The sequence below is a fragment of the Ailuropoda melanoleuca genome, chromosome 4 (assembly GCF_002007445.2).
Source record: "Ailuropoda melanoleuca isolate Jingjing chromosome 4, ASM200744v2, whole genome shotgun sequence".
Taxonomy (NCBI): Eukaryota; Metazoa; Chordata; class Mammalia; order Carnivora; family Ursidae; genus Ailuropoda; species Ailuropoda melanoleuca.
Genome location: NC_048221.1, coordinates 85773301 through 85791892, shown reverse-complemented (window position 1 = coordinate 85791892; position 18592 = coordinate 85773301). Strand labels below are relative to the sequence as shown.

The 18592-nt window shown below is 38.7% G+C and overlaps 1 protein-coding gene across 1 annotated transcript; it reads left to right on the top strand.

Moving 5' to 3' along the window:
• The first annotated feature begins 4050 nt into the window (after window positions 1-4050).
• CCT4 (chaperonin containing TCP1 subunit 4) lies at window positions 4051-18149 on the top strand. The gene is made up of 14 exons (XM_002928406.4): window positions 4051-4336; window positions 6734-6786; window positions 7757-7846; window positions 8792-8900; window positions 9499-9641; window positions 10695-10816; window positions 11459-11591; window positions 12646-12785; window positions 14432-14528; window positions 14609-14719; window positions 14814-14944; window positions 15113-15347; window positions 17585-17698; window positions 17945-18149. Exons 1-14 carry the CDS (start codon window positions 4210-4212, stop codon window positions 17957-17959), a joined length of 1620 nt encoding a protein of 539 aa, XP_002928452.1. The 5' UTR covers window positions 4051-4209; the 3' UTR covers window positions 17960-18149.
• Window positions 18150-18592: the final 443 nt, after the last annotated feature.

The following is an 18592-nucleotide window of genomic DNA, read 5'->3' as shown; positions in this document are numbered from 1 at the left end:
TAGAGACAGCCAGCGAGAGAGGGAACCACAAGCAGGGGGAGTGGGAGAGGAAGAAGCAGGCTCATAGCAGAAGAGCCTGATGTGGCTCAATCCCACAACGCCGGGATCACGCCCTGAGCCAAAGGCAGACGCTTAACCGCTGTGCCACCCAGGCGCCCCTAAAATATAATTTTCTTAACAATTATAAATCCATACTGAAACTTCTGCCTCACAAACTTCATATTTTTTAAGTGTCTGTCTGAATATTTAAGTACTTGATTAACCAGCAAGGAACAATTAGTTTTCTTCTCCCTTGCATAGTTTGTTATTGAGACCACCATTAAGCCCTATTTTACCAAGCCATATTGCTTGCATCATTCTTTTAATTTTTTTAAGTTTATTTACTTATTTAAGTAATCTCTATACTTAGTGTGGGGCTTGAACTCATGACCCCAAGATAGTCACACACTCCCCCGATTAAGCCAGCCATGCACCCCCATTTCTTTTTTTTAATCTGAAGTTTCTTTTAATCTATAGGTTCCCCTTCCATTTTGTTTTTGCTTTTCTTTTCTTGAAATGTATTTGCAGGTCATTTATCCTAAAAAGTGTCCCACATTCTATGTTTTATTGATTGTCTCCTCATAGGGTATCATTTTTACTTTTTTTAAAATTTTTTTAAAGACTTTATGTATTTATTTGACAGAGGGAGAGAGACAACGAGAGAGGGAACACAAGCAGGGGGAGTAGGAGAGGGAGAAGCAGGGTCCCCGCTGAGCAGGGAGCCGGACTCGGGCTTGATCCCAGGACCCTGGGATCATGACCTGAGCTGAAGGCAGACACTTAACTGACTGAGCCACCCAGGTGCCCCCATGGGGTATCATTTTTAAAAATGATATTCTATCCTGTATGTCCTGTAAACCTGTAACTTAGAAATTAGATCTAGGAACTTGATTAGATTCAGGTTCAATTCTTTTTTTCTTCCATTGGGAAGTATCTAATGTCTGCTTACCTCTCTTATGTTGTGCCCCACTTCTTTGACCCCCAAAATAACAATCATTTATTTTGCCTACAAATTTGCAGTAATTAGTATCAGTTCATTTTTATTTTTAGATAGAAAATCTGGTTTACTTAATACAGGTCATGAAGCTTCTAAGTTTGCCTGCATCCTCTTTTGGTTTTTTCTTCTTCCCATTTTCAGCCATCTTTTCACTGGGAAGCTTACAAAGTGATAAAAATGTCAACTAGAAGTCTTTCGGGGAAAATTAGGAAAACCAAAGTGTATTTAAGGGAAACAAGCCTCTGCTTCATGTAATATTGCAAGGCAAACAAAAAAATGAATGATGTGAGCAATATGGCTTAGGAAAAATAGGGCTTAATGGTGGTCTCAATGACTATAAACTAATGTAATGGAGAAGAATGGATTATACATACTAACAACAAAAACCCTCACCTGGATGAACGGCCCAATACTACTGTTTTATAAAACCTACTTTACAAATCATTAAAGAAATTCTATAAGGCTATTGCCAACCTTCTCACACATGCTTTGTGTCTGCTTGGATCTGAGAGGATTTTTTTCAGTATTTCCATCCTTCACTAGCAACAGTGCTTTGCATAGCATACAAAAGCTTGCACATTTTAATACTTAATGTAATCCCATTCTAATGGGGAATTAATGTATATTGACACTTTTATTTTTTTATTTTTTAAAGATTTTATTTATTTATTTGACAGAGAGAGACAGCCAGCGAGAGAGGGAACACGAGCAGGGGGAGTGGGAGAGGAAGAAGCAGGCTCATAGCAGAAGAGCCTGATGTGGGGCTCAATCCCGTAACGTCGGGATCACGCCCTGAGCCGAAGGCAGACGCTTAACCGCTGTGCCACCCAGGCGTCCCTATATTGACACTTTTAAGCAATCAAATTTTCAGCACTGATTTATTGGGTAAGTCAGGGGGGTAAGAAGTAATTCTGATTTTTCACAGAAAAAGAAAAAATATATTTAGAACTTGAAAACTTTAAGATAATTAAAGCAATTGTCTTACCCATGGGGACTGTCCAAAAAAGCCAGTAATGGCATCTTCCAAATTCTGCTCTGTCTTTAATGGCTAATAGGTCTACTCCTTATACTAATAAAACTAGTAGATTCTAACTGGCCTTTAGAGATCATGTAATTTAATCCTACTATTATATAGGTAAGAAAAATGAGACCCAGAGAACTTAAATGACTTGCCCAAGATCACATAGTTAATAAGTAGCAGAGGAGAACTGGAAGCCACGATTTTGGATCCCCAAATTAACGCTATTTCCATCATCACACACTTGTTCCCATGATCGTGCATCAGTTGTCTTAACAGGTAATCATAGGATATTTATGAGCTACATCAAAGAAGTGTGGTCCTTTTTTTTTTTTTTAAGATTTTATTTATTTATTTGAGAGAGAGAGACAGCCAGCGAGAGAGGGAACACAAGCAGGGGGAGTGGGAGAGGAAGAAGCAGGCTGCCAGTGGAGGAGCCTGATGTGGGGCTCGATCCCAGAAGGCCAGATCACTCCCTGAGCCAAAGGCAGACGCTTAACGACTGAGCCACCCAGGCACCCCACAGAAGTGTGGTCCTTTTAAAAGTGAAATGAGCTTGGTTTTGGCTTGGGTCAGGATCTTGGGGGTCATAAGATGGAACCCCCTGTGGGCTCTGCACTCAGCAGGGATTCTGCTAGATTTTCTCTCTCCCTCTGCCCCTCCCTCTGCTCGCTCACGCACTCGGGCTCTCTCTCTAAAATAAGTAAATAAATCTTAAAAAAATAAAAGAGAGGGGCTCCTGGGTGGCACAGCGGTTAAGCGTCTGCCTTCGGCTCAGGGCGTGATCCTGGCGTTATGGGATTGAGCCCCACATCAGGCTCCTCCGCTATGAGCCTGCTTCTTCCTCTCCCACTCCCCCTGCTTGTGTTCCCTCTCTCGCTGGCTGTCTCTATCTCTGTCAAATAAATAAAAAAAATTAAAATAAAATAAAATAAAATAAAATAAAAGAGAAGTCAGCACCGACGCACATGAGTTAAAGAGCACTTAGAAAAGTTCATCTTCTAGTGCTAATTTCCTCAAGCCGTGTAAAAGCACAGGATTAAGTACGTCGAACATATCCCAGACATCTCTGCTTTATGAGCGCTTAATATTTATTTGTGAAAGAACATTGAACGAACTTAACATACATGAACTTCCATAATAAAAACAGTTGGTAACAGGAGCCCAGCAGTTCAGCTCATGACCTGGGAAGTCGTTGCTCTGTATGGAAATACGGTTTCAAGCTACTTAAAAGGTTTACCTTGGGCTTCAGTTCTCTTTATGTTTCGGTTACCTTATCTACTAAAAATAATAATAATAATGGCGCCCACTTCATAGAATGATTGTGAAGGTTAAATGAGATAAAACGTCTAAAGCGTTTAGCAATGCACCTAGCACATAACTGAACTAAATGATCGTAACTAAAAAACTTAGGCTCCCGGTGAGTGGCTTATGTTATGTATAAGAAACTAGTATACAACGAGGGCGTTGTATCAGACAGGCAGTCCTGGTTTGGCAGGCAATCATAGCTTCAAAACTAGTAAAATTCTCTGGACTTTAACGAGGATGTATTTAAATCTCTAACTACCACTCAGTATCAATCAATAGGAGACAATCAACACTTACGCCAAATGAAAACACCCACCCCAAACCTCTCTCTTCCACCTCTTTCAAAATGAACAAAACTGAACAGAATACAACGCTAAGCGGTCCAGCAAAAACCGGCTCAGCCACGCCCGTTCAGGAGTAATCCGCGAACCCACAACACCTCGTAGACGCGTCGGGTTTGAATTAACGGAAGGGACCTCACGGCCGAGGACAGTGCAGTGGGCGATGTGGGTGCCCAACACCCGCCTTTAAAATCATGGGTTGTTCTGTCTGCCTCGCAAGCGTCCTCCCCCAGCGCGCCTCCACCCCGGGGCCGGGGCCAACACTCCCGGTAAACCCCCAGCTCCCTGCTACAGCTACCTCAACCGGCGCGCGGCGGGCAGCCTGCCACGTCATGTCAGCGCCGCGCCGCTTGCCAGGCCCCCTCTCCACCTCCTCCTCCCGGCGCCCGCGCTGCTTTCTGGAAGCTTCGTGAAGGCGGTGGGCGCCTTGCGTTACTCCCCGCGGCCGGCTGGAATCCGGGTCCATCCGTCCTTCCCGAGCCAACGCAGACCCAGCCAAGTTTGCCATGCCCGAGAACGCGGCACCCCGAAGTGGGGCGCCCGCCGGAGGTGCCGGCGGCCGCAGCAAAAGCGCCTATCAGGACCGTGACAAGCCGGCCCAGATCCGCTTCAGCAACATCTCCGCGGCCAAAGGTATCGCTCCCTGAGTCTGACCCGAGACCGTGCGGGGTCGAGCTCGGTCGAGCTCTGCACTCGCATTCTGAACTTAGGTGGCTAAAGCTCATTTTCTGTTACTTGAGACGATCTTGTCCTTCCAGGGATAGCAGCCCTGTGGAGGGAACTTGACTGTTTTCTGCCGGTAATTCCCAACGCCAAGTATGGAGACCTTTGGGCTGGCCCTATTCTGGGTCTTAGATGCTTGTCATTTTTCATCCTCGGTCGGTCATCACGCTTCGGGAGAAAGATGCCGAGGACCGCACGTAGCGGTCCCTTGGGATCCGACACCTGAGCACTGTCGCTTATCTGCTTATTGGTTCCACTGGTAGAATGTTGTTTGCAGAATACATTTTAGTTTCCGAGTGTTCTTAGAAAAATATCATTTAAAGAAGCTCTCGGCGCAACTAATGAATTGGGTAAACCTCGCTCTTACATTGGGGCGGGGCCCTTTGTATTGGGCTGTGGGGAAGACTTACCCGTCTTGATCGGCCATATGGAAAGCTAGGTTGTGCTTTCATGTTCTCCCTGCATGTGCAACCAAACACAAGCAAGTCTAGAGATACGGACGATCTATTGGTGGTTAGTTGTTTTGTAGAATAGTTTGGTATATGATAGAAATGAAAACCTAATTACCATTCTCTGTTACCGTTACTGAGTGGCTTTGTGACCTTCGGACTTTTAGCTAACGTTTCCTCAACCATAAAATTGAGGAAAGTGTTAGCTTTGGCGGGGTGGGGGAGAATTAGGAGTAGTTGAGACAGAAGAGTCTGGAAGGAAAAATGAGAACGAAGGCTTAGAGATCTTAGCTGATGAGTATTGAAATACAGTGAGTTTTTATTACAGTTAGAGAATAAAGTGCAAGAAGACATGAGAGCTGAGATTGGAAGGGTAGGATGGGGCCAAATCTTGAAGGTCCTGGTGAGCAGAGGCCACGTGAAATTATCTGTGAACCTGACCTATTTAAATGAGAACTCAGAACAGAGGGGCACAACTAGTCTTTCCAAGTCAGACAAAACCTAGCAAACTTGATAGAGAAAAGTTGCTTTAGTTTAGGTGCATTTTCAGTTTAATTCAGGGATCCAGTTTTTTATTTAGATGTTATCCCCAAAAAGTGCCCCCCCAAAATTGGTTGATCATGTAAAAACCATATACACACACAGAAAAGCAATACTAGTTCTAGTACTCCTCACGGGTCCTTTAACAGACCCTTCTGTGTGCCACACAGTATCTTAAATATCAGACACTTGGAGATGTAAGCAGTCTAAAATCTTTTATTTTTTGGATAGGTTGTGTTTTCCTAACTACTTCATGTAGTTGAATGTGAAGGCATTCTTAAAGTGAATTGGTCTGTTTGTAGAATCATGGCCCTGTGGGTCCACTAAAATCACCTGAAAGCATAATATTGACTGGCTAATTAGGAATAGCAGTCCAAAACTATGAAACAATTAAATAGTAAATAATTTTTAATTATAGCACATTTTTTTTCCCTTAAGATCTTTTTGTATTATTCACTCAGTAAAGGGGGAAGTATACTGGTTGTGGAGTACAATGATTAGGGCACAGTCTCAGCCCTGTGTATATGGGGTGAGGTGGTATGTGAGGAAGGGAAATGTCTAGTTATTTGTCCTGGGCTTCTTAAAGAAAAGGGGATTTGACTTGAGTGTTCATCAAATCCAGTTTCCCTTAACTGGACTAATAAAACGGAACCATTCTTAGGGAAGTTAATAAGAATATGTGACTTTGGAATGGTAGACTGTATATCCAAAGATGTTTCATAATGTACCAGTGATGACTGAAAGCTAGGGTTTTTGTTTGGGTTAAGGTTTGGGGTTTTTGTTTTGGTTTATTTGGTGGCAGGGTGGAGGGTGTCCAAGGGTGTTTTACTGTGGGCCATCTTTATACCAGCTTCACATTGGTGGACAAGTCTATGCTTTCAAAAGTTACACTTTATAATTAGGGGAGAGAGAATAGACAAATAAGGGGAATTATATAGTAGGAAGTCTTGCCTCTCCTGTTGCTGCTTGTGTTCTTTTAAGGAATGGAGAAAAGAACGCAGTCTCCATTCTGAGCTCATAACTACATTGTGCTTACTTTGATATTTAAAGGAAGATTAGGTAAATCCTCAAAATTTATTCTACCATAGGCAGGGCACAAATATTATGTACAGTGACTTTAACAACAAAAGGTGAAGTGTCATACCATTAAAGGAATAAATTTTTGTGTTTCCAGTAGATTATTATTAGACAATGAATTTTCTTTAATGGATGCAGTAAATAGTTGTACACCATATCCTAATAAGGACAGATCATTAATTGAGAGGAGAAATACTTTGATTTTTTTAAAGGGGTCTTGATTTCTTCCTTCTGTTTACAGCTGTTGCTGATGCTATAAGAACAAGCCTTGGACCAAAAGGAATGGATAAAATGGTAAAAAACCGAATTATTCATTACATACGAGTGCTACTGTCCACACTGCAGAATCTCAGTAGAGGGTTAAGGTGGTGCTGCTTAAAGAGTAAAAAATGTTATACTTTGAGACTTTAGAAGAATAATAGATTTTTGGGGGGTGAACAGAGCTTAAATATAATTCATATTTTTTTAAATGATTTTTAAACAATGAAAGTACATACACAAAAGTAGTTAACCTTTGTGTTGTTACATGGAAAGTAGAGTAAGGCTATAGGTAAACGCTTGAGTTTGGTGTTCCTTATTGATATAACTGTGACCCAACATGGGTCTGTAGAATTTCACTTGTTGTTCTAGTGTGATTGACTGGTAGCATAAAACATTCCAGTGCATTCCAGTAACTTTTGAGAAATACACCCTCAAAATCAGTGCTAGTTAACACCCAGATGAGAGAGAAAGAATATGAAGGATTGTCTGGATGATACACAAATTATTATTACCTCTGGATATTTTAAAATCTGTCCCTGCTAGTAATGCTGTTTACCCTTTGTGGAAAATACTAAGACGTAAGTTCCCGTATTGACTGGAAGAATTGCATTCACTATGTTTCTGGTGCTTTTTTGGAGATCCGTGGTAATCATTTATTATGGAAATGAACCCAATAATGTTAGTAATTCTTCATGGTGTTATTTCTGCGTTGTGTTGTATGTGCATGTCTAGATTTCCTTCACTTTCAAACAAATGAAAAAATAGCTGGAGTAAAGCCAAGTATTTGCACTTGTAAAGTTAGACTGTTGCTGCATATTTCTTATGTCATTAATATTAATGTAAGGAAAGAGAATTTGAAATTAACCACAGTTATAAGCTTTGCAAACATAAATTAACTTCTCTACTAAGAAGCTTTAAAATTAGAGCTTTTAGGGTGTCATAATGCTGAGTAAAGAACAATTTTTGAAATACAGCTTTTTTTTTAAAAAACGTAACTTTACAGATTCAAGATGGAAAAGGTGATGTGACCATTACAAATGATGGGGCCACCATTCTGAAACAAATGCAGGTGTTACATCCAGCAGCCAGAATGGTAAGTATAATTTTAGATGAGGTTGTTTTTCTTTTTTTAAGTGTATTGCTTGATATTTGTAAACAATTAAATTTGTTTTATTTGATCATATTGTATTATTTAAGCATTGTGAATTCTTTTTCTGTGTGTTAAACAGGCATGTTTTTAGGATACGTTGTGTGCCTAACTAACATTGTGCTCTTCAGTGCAAGGTTTTAATAAAACATGAATCTCCTTGTCCACAGGAATGTGCTGTATAGTTGAGGAAGAAGAAGATAAAAATATGAAATGGCTTAAATTAGTAGTTCAGTGGGTGTCAGCTGGAAGAGAGCAATGTAATCTTAATTGTGTGCAAAATCGCTTGTCTACACTTAAACACTGGGGTTTATTAAAAGCAGTTACCATTTCAGCTAAGTGTGATGATGAGTCCAGTATCAAGTGAGAAATCACCATATCTGCAAAAAGAAATTCCTGTCAAAAAGTTACATTTGATTATGTAAAGATGACTTTTGAAATGAATCATTTTATGTTTATACAGGGTCAGTTCAGATGTATTTCCAAGGGACTCCAAACTGACACTTCTCTCTTACAGAATGCCCCATTTTTTAGCTTCCAAGTTTATAGGGTACCTGTGGTACAACATCATTTACACTTTCTGACAGGAACTTTTAATAGCTGGGAAGAAAAAATGTATAACCCATAGTCTGAACCAGAAACCATAACATAGATTTTTATAGAGAGTATATGAGCAGAATTTTGTGTCACAAATACATCAGTCACTTTAAAATGAAACTCAAAAAATAAATAAAATGAGACCCAAGAATTCAAGAATTATATTGAATCTTACAGTGTTGATAATAAGCAAATTTTTTTTTGACACTGATACGAAGGCCATTCATTTTATATCTCATGTTACTGGGTCCTCATGTTTCTCACTGAGCAACTTAGCATGTTCTGTTTACTTAGCTGGTGGAGCTGTCTAAGGCACAAGATATAGAAGCAGGAGACGGCACCACATCAGTGGTCATCATTGCTGGCTCTCTCTTAGATTCCTGTACCAAGCTTCTTCAGAAAGGTAGGTAGGACATAGGACATGTTTTATTACTAAATAAAGGCCAAAAGTTACTAAGTAATAGATTTGATATTTCATTTGGAATAACTGATTTTATTAGGAATTTTTAGGTTAAATTTTGATGTGTTTATCATACAAATAAAATTTTTTCTGTTTCTTTTCTTTATCTCCCCCCCCCCCGCCCCATCAGGCTTCATTTTGAATGGAACTTGATAAAATTTTGCTTTTCTAAAATAAGTTGTGGTGGCGCTAATCTTAGGCTGTAGTTGAGAATGGTGATTTGGGAGAGGTAGTATGGGTTCTTGTTGTGGTAAATAGTGATTAATCATAGTGGAGACTTTGCAGTCACTTACTCTATTTCTTACCTAGATTTTTGGTGTTTTGAAAAGTATAAATATCAAGAGTGCAGAATTGACTGTTCTAAATTAATGGAAATAAATTATTAACCATAATAGTAGTTAAGGTTGTTCAAGCTATTTTATTTATAACTGAAGCCTAAGTTAATTTAGATCATTTAAAAATTATGGCTACTTAGAAATTATAATGAATAATGTCATATGTAGTTTATGTGTTATAATAACTAAATTTTAACAAACGACAGGGATTCATCCGACCATCATTTCTGAGTCATTCCAGAAGGCTTTGGAAAAGGGTATAGAGATCTTGACTGACATGTCTCGACCTGTGGAACTAAGTGACAGAGAAACTTTATTAAATAGTGCTACCACTTCACTGAACTCTAAGGTGAGACCAGTGCTCAGGGATCATTGTAAAATTACTTTTTAAAGCTTGTTAAGAATTGTAACTCTTAGGTTGTGATTTTTGATGCTATACAGTTCATAAATGTTAGGTCTGGAGTGTCTAAGTGAGGTAATTTGTATAACTGAATTAGTTCACGTCAAATTTCTTCCTTCAGGGCTGTCAAACTGTATGCCCATTTTACTGATGGGAAAACAGATCTAATGAAGTTAAGTAACTAATCTAAAACCTATCAGTAAGGGAGAAGTGGAGATTGGCACCCAGGACAGGTTTGCCCATCCATGGTTCCTCTTAACTAATAATCAATGCTGCTTTTCTTAGTTTTCAAATTTAAAGCATTGATTTTTTAAAAATTTTTTGCAAACTTAATGTTCTTGTTTTCTGTCACGTGCTGTGTCACCCCTCCCCATTTTTTCATCAGCATTATATTAGTATATTCATCATCTTTCAGTGTTACGTGGATAGTGTTAGTGACATAGATGATATTGATGATCTAATATAGACAGAATAGCGGGGTTAACAAGCATTGATCATAGAGTCTAGACTGCTTGGGTTTAGTACTGGGCTCATCACTTGACTAAGCTCTGTGATTCTTTGAATTTCTTCATCTGAAGATTGAACGGTTATGTAAATGTGTAAAGACCACTGTCTTGCATACAGTAAGTGCTTAGTGTTAGTCACTAGTTATTTCTATTAGCCCATCGGAATTAGGGGTGCACATATATAGCATTTGCTCACAAAATCATTTTAGATAAGAAACATCTACATATAATTTGATTTTTGGATTTTCTATAGAATTAGTATCTAGGCAGTCCTCTCTACTAGGTTAATAAAATAGGAAAGAAGCCTACATATTTTGTGCCCTTGGTGACTGATACCCTGAGTGGAGAAGACAGTTTGTATGGAATGTTGTCTCATGTTCCCACTCTCCCTGTCACCCCAAAAAAGTGGTTAAGATTACTTCTTGAAGATCTTTGTCATTAAACAACTAGGATTTTTTCTATTGTGAAACTGACTTTATTATTTTTTTAATTCTAGGTTGTCTCTCAGTATTCAAGTCTGCTTTCTCCAATGAGTGTAAATGCAGTGATGAAAGTGATTGACCCAGCCACCGCTACTAGTGTAGATCTTAGAGACATTAAAATTGTTAAGAAACTTGGGTAAGCATTTCTAATTATAATTTTAATAAAAATTAATCTAAAGGGACGCCTGGGTGGCTCAGTCCGTTAGGTGTCTGCCTTTAGCTCAGGTCATGATCCCCGGGTCCTGGGATTGAGTCCTGCTTCAGGCTTCCTGCTTAGGGAGGAGCCTGCCGCTCCCCCTGCCTGTGAGCTCTCTGTCTGTGACAAATAAATAAAGAGGGGCGCCTGGGTGGCACAGCGGTTGGGCGTCTGCCTTCGGCTCAGGGCGTGATCCCAGCGTTATGGGATCGAGCCCCACATCAGGCTCCTCCACTGTGAGCCTGCTTCTTCCTCTCCCACTCCCCCCTGCTTGTATTCCCTCTCTCGCATCTGTCTCTCTCTCTGTCAAATAAATAAATAAAATCTTTAAAAAATAAAGAAATAAATCTTTTTTAAAAATTAATCTAAGAACGTATATTAACATGGGAATCTCAAGAATTGTTTATATTCCATTATGATGGCTGGGTGGTAGTGTGATCAAAGAAGTTCAGGAATTGGGGCACTAATAAATGTGAGACTGACTCACATTTTATTGGACAGATGATTTTTAATGTTAGCAACCTATTAAACTCACAGATTTCCACCCTCTGTTAACTGTCTCCTTGTTTTCTTTTTTCTTAGTGGGACAATTGATGATTGTGAGCTGGTGGAAGGGCTGGTACTTACTCAGAAGGTGGCAAATTCTGGCATAACCAGAGTTGAAAAGGCTAAAATTGGGCTTATTCAGTTTTGCTTATCTGCTCCCAAAACAGATGTAAGTAAAACTAAATGAAATTGGTTCCTTGTTTGTGTGTGTAGCTTTCTCTTAGCTCGGACCTTTGTGTTCAATATTATAAAAATAGAAGATAGTGATACTAGTGATAAAGATCATAGATTTCAAAAGAATTAGTAAGATTGAGACAAAAGTAGAAATTGTTGGATGCCAGATTTGACAAATCTATAGCTTCAGTAGTCTGTCACTGAAAATTGAGTATTGGCTTCATAGATGAAGGCAAATAACAGTAAGGGCACTGTGTATGAAATAATAAAAATACGTTATTTAAAAGTTGCAGTGTAAGTGGAATTTGCAGTTTCTTTGTAGGTTTCTGAGAAACCTCTATCATAGCAGCAGGCAAATATTTTGTCCTACATTTGCACAAATGAAAGTTGAAACCAGCTTACTATTTATACTCTAAAGAAATGTTTTTAAAGGTATTTTCATATATTTTAATCGTTAAGTGCTATTTCCAAAAAGGAGTGGTTGATCTTACCACATCGCTCAGATTTGTTCTCCTTTTACATTGTATTGGCATACAGGTTTCCTGTTGAGTCATGTGTTTCCCAAAAGTTCAACCCATAGAAAAAATAATGCTGTTTTAGACACCTTTGATTAACAAGATTTGTCCCTGGTACCTCCTTTCAGCATACCAGTTTTTATAACAAGCCGTAGAGTTAAAAGGATGCAACTGAAATTATTTCAGTAATGCATATATTTGTATGGAGGAAATTGACATATTCAAGAACTAGGATAACCATTTTATAATTACCAAAAATGTGCTTGTAAAGAAATATAAATCAGACAGCAAGGTGTATAGGTGAAAGTTAAAGACCTGAGTTAAGATTGGTGTATATTCATTTTCCTAGACCTTTTCTATGTATGCCTCTATAATTTGTTATTAGATATGATTTTGGTTGAATTTACATGCTACATAATACTTTCATTAAAAGTCTGTCCTTTTGACTTAAAAACTCTTGAAATGAAAAAAATACCACAAAACTCTCAATGCAACTTATTAGTGGGATTTTTTTTTTTTTCTCTCTCTCAACAGATGGATAATCAAATAGTAGTTTCTGACTATGTCCAGATGGACCGTGTGCTGCGGGAGGAGAGAGCCTATATTCTCAATTTAGTGAAGCAAATTAAAAAAACAGGATGTAATGTCCTTCTCATACAGAAGTCTATTCTAAGGTATGGGGCTATTTATTTTTTTCACCTTTTAATGACTATTTTGGATCCTCTAGCAATTTTTTAAGAAACATTTGGAGTGGGTACATGACTAGAAATCTAGAATGAATCTCGATTTTTGGACATCATTGTATTCTGATAAATCCGCTAAAGTGGGTTCTCTTCCCATTGTGATGATTTAAATGTGCGGAATATACAGTTGACCCTTGAACAACTCAGGTTTGAACTGTGTGGGTCCGCTTACATGTGGATTTATTTTTATAGTACAGTACTGTGAATGCATTTTACTCATGGTTTTTAGGTTATATTTATTTAAGTAATCTCTCCACCCAAATTAGGGCTCAAACTCATGACCCTGAGATCAAGAGTTGCGTATTCTAGGGGCGCCTGGGTGGCTCAGTTGTTAAGCATCTGCCTTCAGCTCAGGTCATGATCCCAGGGTTCTGGGATCAAGCCCTGCATCAGGCTCCCTGCTCAGCGGGAAGCCTGCTTCTCCCTCTCCCCCTGCTTGTGTTCCCTCTCTGGTTGTGTCCCTCTCTGTCCAATAAATAAATAAAATCTTTTTAAAAATTTGCATATTCTTCCAAGTAAGCCAGCCAGGCCTCCCTCCTCTTGGTTTTCTTAACATTTTCTTTTCTCTAGCTTTACTGTAAGAATACAACATAAAATACACATAACATACAAAATATTGGATAACTATGTTATCAATGAGGCTTTGGTCAGCAGGTTATTAGTCAGGTTTTTGGGAAGTCAAAAATCGTATGCGTATTTTTGGCTGGAGAGTGCCCCTAACTCAAGCATTGTTCCAGAGTCAACTGTATGTTCTTTCTAGACCAAGATCCTAAATATCAAACAAATGGAATGCTTTGTTTTTGAAAAGGTAAGTTTGGTCTAGAATTGATGAGCTAGCTGAAGGAGGCATTTATTTAAAGGTCCATGAAATTGCTTGCCTTGAAATTTAGAAGTTCTTTTGAGGGGAATGTAGTTCATGGATCAGAAGAATTTTCCAAAGTTGAACTGATCCCCTTTTTTTCATTCAGTGTTTTCTTCTAGTAAGTAGACACATTCCCTTGTATTCTGGTAGTATTGTTATGCCAGAAGGTACTGTGGGTGATTATTTTATGTAGAAACCTGAATGAAGAGTTTGATTACCTGGTTCTCCTACTAAGTCACTTTGTAGGTAGTGACCCTAAGTAAACTTCTCAGAATTTAATTAGCTTATCTGTAGAACAGGGATAGTAATATCTACCCTTCCAGTGTCACAGAGTTGTTTCAGGAGGTTTGTTGCAGATAAGTTGTGAGAAAGTGTAAATTCGTAGTCTTGAATTGATTATACTTCTAAATTCATGAAAGATCAATAAAGTTTTAATTATCAAAGATATACTAGTAAAAAACTATGACAATAATTACTTTTCATTGTGTCCTTTACAAACAGTGTTGCTGGGGTGCATTTTAATATTATCCATTGGAAATCCTCAAAGAGTTTTGAGCTCATAAACTTGGTCAACTCAATTTAAAGTGTCTTCCTCTACAGATAATTTGAGTTATTCATCATTTAAACAATAATAAAATGAAAAGCTTAAAAAGTAGTTGAACAGCAAATTTTTTTTTATTCTATCATTGACCTAATCACTGATTTTGTATTTTAGAGATGCTCTTAGTGATCTTGCATTACATTTTCTGAACAAAATGAAGATTATGGTGGTTAAGGATATTGAAAGAGAAGACATCGAATTCATTTGTAAGGTAAAATATTCCTGTCTTCTGTGTGAGAATATCCAATAATCAAATGTTGTGTTAATCTGTGGGTTTGATATTTTTCCCAGACAATTGGAACCAAGCCAGTTGCTCATATTGACCAATTCACTGCTGACATGCTGGGATCAGCTGAGTTAGCTGAGGAGGTCAATTTAAATGGTTCTGGCAAACTGCTCAAGGTAACAGTATTGTAATACAGCTTTTATTTACCTGCGTTTTTTGTTTGTTTTAACCCTTATTTCAAATACCTAATTTGGAGTTTGTTTACTAAAGATTACAGGCTGTACAAGTCCTGGAAAAACAGTTACAATTGTTGTTCGTGGATCTAACAAATTGGTGATTGAGGAAGCCGAGCGCTCCATTCATGATGCCCTATGTGTTATTCGCTGTTTAGTGAAGAAGAGGTAATATAAGTTACCGAGTAACATTTTGAACATTAAAATTTCTATGCTTTGACTATTTTTATTATTTATTTTATTTATACCTTATTTATTATAAGGTATATTTAGTAAGTTATTAAAAATAGCTTTCTGTTGGATAAAATAAGCTTAAAATGTATTTGTGAATTTCAGAGCTCTTATTGCAGGAGGTGGTGCTCCAGAGATAGAATTGGCTCTGCGGTTAACTGAATATTCACGAACTTTGAGTGGCATGGAATCCTACTGCGTTCGTGCTTTTGCAGACGCTATGGAAGTCATTCCATCTACACTAGCTGAAAATGCTGGCCTGAATCCCATTTCTACAGTAACAGAACTAAGAAACCGGCATGCCCAAGGAGAAAAAACTACTGGCATTAATGTCCGAAAGGTAATAATTTAGTTTTCAATTATTGCAGAAATGATTAAAATGTTAAAAACTTCATGATTGTTGAATAAAAAGCTTTTTTTTTTTCTTTTTTTTTTTTGGTGGGCAGTGAAGCAAGATTTATTGAGCTTTAGTAAAGTTTATTGAACAGTAGAGTACAAAGCTCCCAAAGAGGGAGGGGACCCGAAAGGGTTTCCCGCATGAAAAGCTTCTTAATTAAAAGTAATCTTGGAGGGGGGCATCTGGATGGCTCAGTTGATTAAACGTCTGACTCCTGATTTTGGCTCAGGTCATGATCTCAGGGTCATGGGATAGAGCCCTGTGTTGGACTCCCAGCTCAGTGGGGAGTTTGCTCTAGATTTCCTCTCCCTCTGCCCCTATGCCCCGTGCTCGCTCACTCAAATAAATAATTTTTTTTTTAAAGTAATCTTGGGTTTAGGGGTGCCTGGCTGGCTCAGTCAGAAGAGTGTATGACTCTTTTTTTTTTTTTAATATTTTTTGAGAATAGATTTTTGCTGTTGTTTTTATTTTTTTTTTAAAGATTTTATTTATTTGTTTGACACAGATAGAGACAGCCAGCGAGAGAGGGAACACAAGCAGGGGGAGTGGGAGAGGAAGAAGCAGGCTCATAGCAGAGGAGCCTGATGTGGGGCTCGATCCCATAACGCCGGGATCACGCCCTGAGCTGAAGGCAGACGCTTAACCGCTGTGCCACCCAGGTGCCCCAAGAGTGTATGACTCTTAACCTCTAGGTAGTGAGTTTAAAGTCCCACATTAGGTGTAGAGATTACCTTAAAAAAAAATACATAATCTCGGATCCAAATAAGAGAACTGCAGGTTAACTAATTTATGCCATTAAGAATGAAGATGTCTTAAGTGAAAAGTATTATTTGTTCATTACTCTGCTACTTATTGATTGTGTAACTCTTAGTGACTTAGTCTGTGCTTCAGTTTCCTCAGTGTAAAAACAGGGACACTTAATAGTTCCCTCAAATGCCTGCTGTGAGGATTAAATGTTATTACCAGCTAGAAGGCTCTTGCTAAGTTGCCTGGCATAGAGTAAACATTACGTAAATACTAATCAGTGCTGCTATTGTGGCCAGTAGCATAGTATAGTTGTGTAGGGTAAACACGTACAACAGTAATAATCTCCCCTATTGTGATAGTGCTTTATTAATGTCTTCTTTTATTAAAGAGACAAATAATACATAATGGAAAATAACTGACAATCCAAGGTAATATTTTTTGAATGATACACAACTCCAAAGGAAGGGCATTTCCTGGTTTGGGAAAGCTTTATGAAGGTGCAGCTTTGATTGGTAAGGGATGAGGAAACTGCGTGTGGGGAAACAAATGTTTTATAGGTGAAAGGAACCAAGAAATTACTCGTTTTGTCTAGAGGGTTTTATGTTGGTAATATATAGTGGACTTTAAGGTTGGAAAGCTCCCCTAAGAGCTGGGATGAGGAGACCTTTGAGTATTGGGGCAGTTATGGGGGAGGTTTTTTTGTTTTTATTCCAGTAGTTGGGGCTACTAATGTTTTTTTAACCAAGAGGCTAAGATGATGAAAAATATTTTGAGGAGGGAAGACTGGAGGCACGGTTGCCTGTTATGGCCATCACTGACAGTGGCACAAACACCTTGAAGGTGGGATCTGAGAGAGATGTAAAGGCAGGGCCAACCAGATTGGCCATATTCAGAATTAGGGTCCGGGGATGATTTGAGCATTAAAGATCTTTAAAAAAAAAATTTTTTTTTTAAAGATTTTATTTATTTATTTGACAGAGACAGACGGCCAGCGAGAGAGAAGACAAGCAGGGGGAGTGGGAGAGGAAGAAGCAGGCTCCCAGTGAAGGAGCCTAATGTGGGGCTTGATCCCGGAACGCCGGGATCACGCCCTGAGCTGAAGGCAGAAGCTTAACGACTATGTCACCCAGGCACCCCAAAATCTTAAAATTTTTCATTAGTGTGATTACCTAATTTTTGCCTGGGTATTTTTAAGTTAAAGATAATTAGGAGTTGTTTTGGGGTTAGGTTTGAGGAAATCTAATAATTCGGTTTTTCAAATTTTAGTTAAATAGAACCTACGATATGGAGAAGAGCTTATTAGTAGAGCGTATTTTACTTTTGACTAGAACAAGGGAAAACTAGGTTTGAAAGGTCTTGTGTCATACTGGCAACAGTGTAGTTGGTGAGGTGTGTAATTACAGATACTAAAAGCAATTTGTGCTCTTTGGCAGGGTGGTATTTCCAACATTTTGGAGGAACTGGTTGTCCAGCCTTTGTTGGTTTCAGTCAGTGCACTGACTCTAGCAACTGAAACCGTTCGGAGCATTCTGAAAATTGACGATGTGGTAGGTATTTCTCTACGGGGTCAAAAAGGTGTATTTTTTTTTTTTTTTAAGAGTTTTGGGAGGGGAGCAGGGTGGTAAATATTACTGTGTTGGTCATCCAGCTGGTAACAGTTCATACTTTTTAGTCTATTCTCACGTCTAAAAATAGGATTTGGCAATCAGGCAATTTGGTAATTGCCCGAAACCGCTTTGATCATAAAAATTCTGTCATTACAAGTTGTGGAACTCAAGTTTTTTTCTTGTCAGGTAAACACTCGGTAATTGGATAAACACTGGCCGACTGGCACCACTGTGGCCACTAGTAGTGCATCTGGAGTGGAAGATCACCTTGGTGTTCTTTGCTGTTTGGAAGATTGTTTCCTTTGTGAATTCCTGGGCCTGGCAAGTTGGCACTTGCTTGAACTTGTATTGACAAAACTTAATTAAAATATTAAATGTTCAGTTTCAAAAAGCAGATTAATTTATTGGCCCTTCTCCCTCAACATAGTTACTTCTGATATTCTTGAAAAACCTATGTAAGAAGAGAAAAAAATGAATTCACATTTGCCTGTTGACTTTCTTAGGTCTCCATCCTGAATGCTTTAAATTTTGTGGGTTTTTTTGTTTTGTTTTGTTTTAACAGAGGTATTGAGAATTTTTAAATGGCCCAATATGTTCATCACCCTGATAAATCCCCATTTACACAAAAATATCAAAGTGATATATATGTTATTTTTAAAGTTAACAGTACAGGGGGCACCTGGGTGGCTCAGTTGGTTAAGTGTCTGACTAGCTCAGGTCATGATCTCAGGGTTGTGAGATGGAGCCCCGTGTCAGGCTCTGTGGGGAGTCTGCTCAGGATTCTCTCTCCCTCTCCCCCTGCATGAGCGTGTGTGCTTTCACATTCGTTTTCTC

Coding starts and splice junctions, on each gene's coding strand:
- CCT4 (XM_002928406.4), top strand. CDS start 4,210: ATGCCCGAGAACGCGGCACCCCGAAGTGGGGCGCCCGCCGGAGGTGCC. Junction 7,847..8,791: donor TACATCCAGCAGCCAGAATG/GTAAGTATAATT, acceptor CTGTTTACTTAG/CTGGTGGAGCTGTCTAAGGC. Junction 14,529..14,608: donor ACATCGAATTCATTTGTAAG/GTAAAATATTCC, acceptor TATTTTTCCCAG/ACAATTGGAACCAAGCCAGT.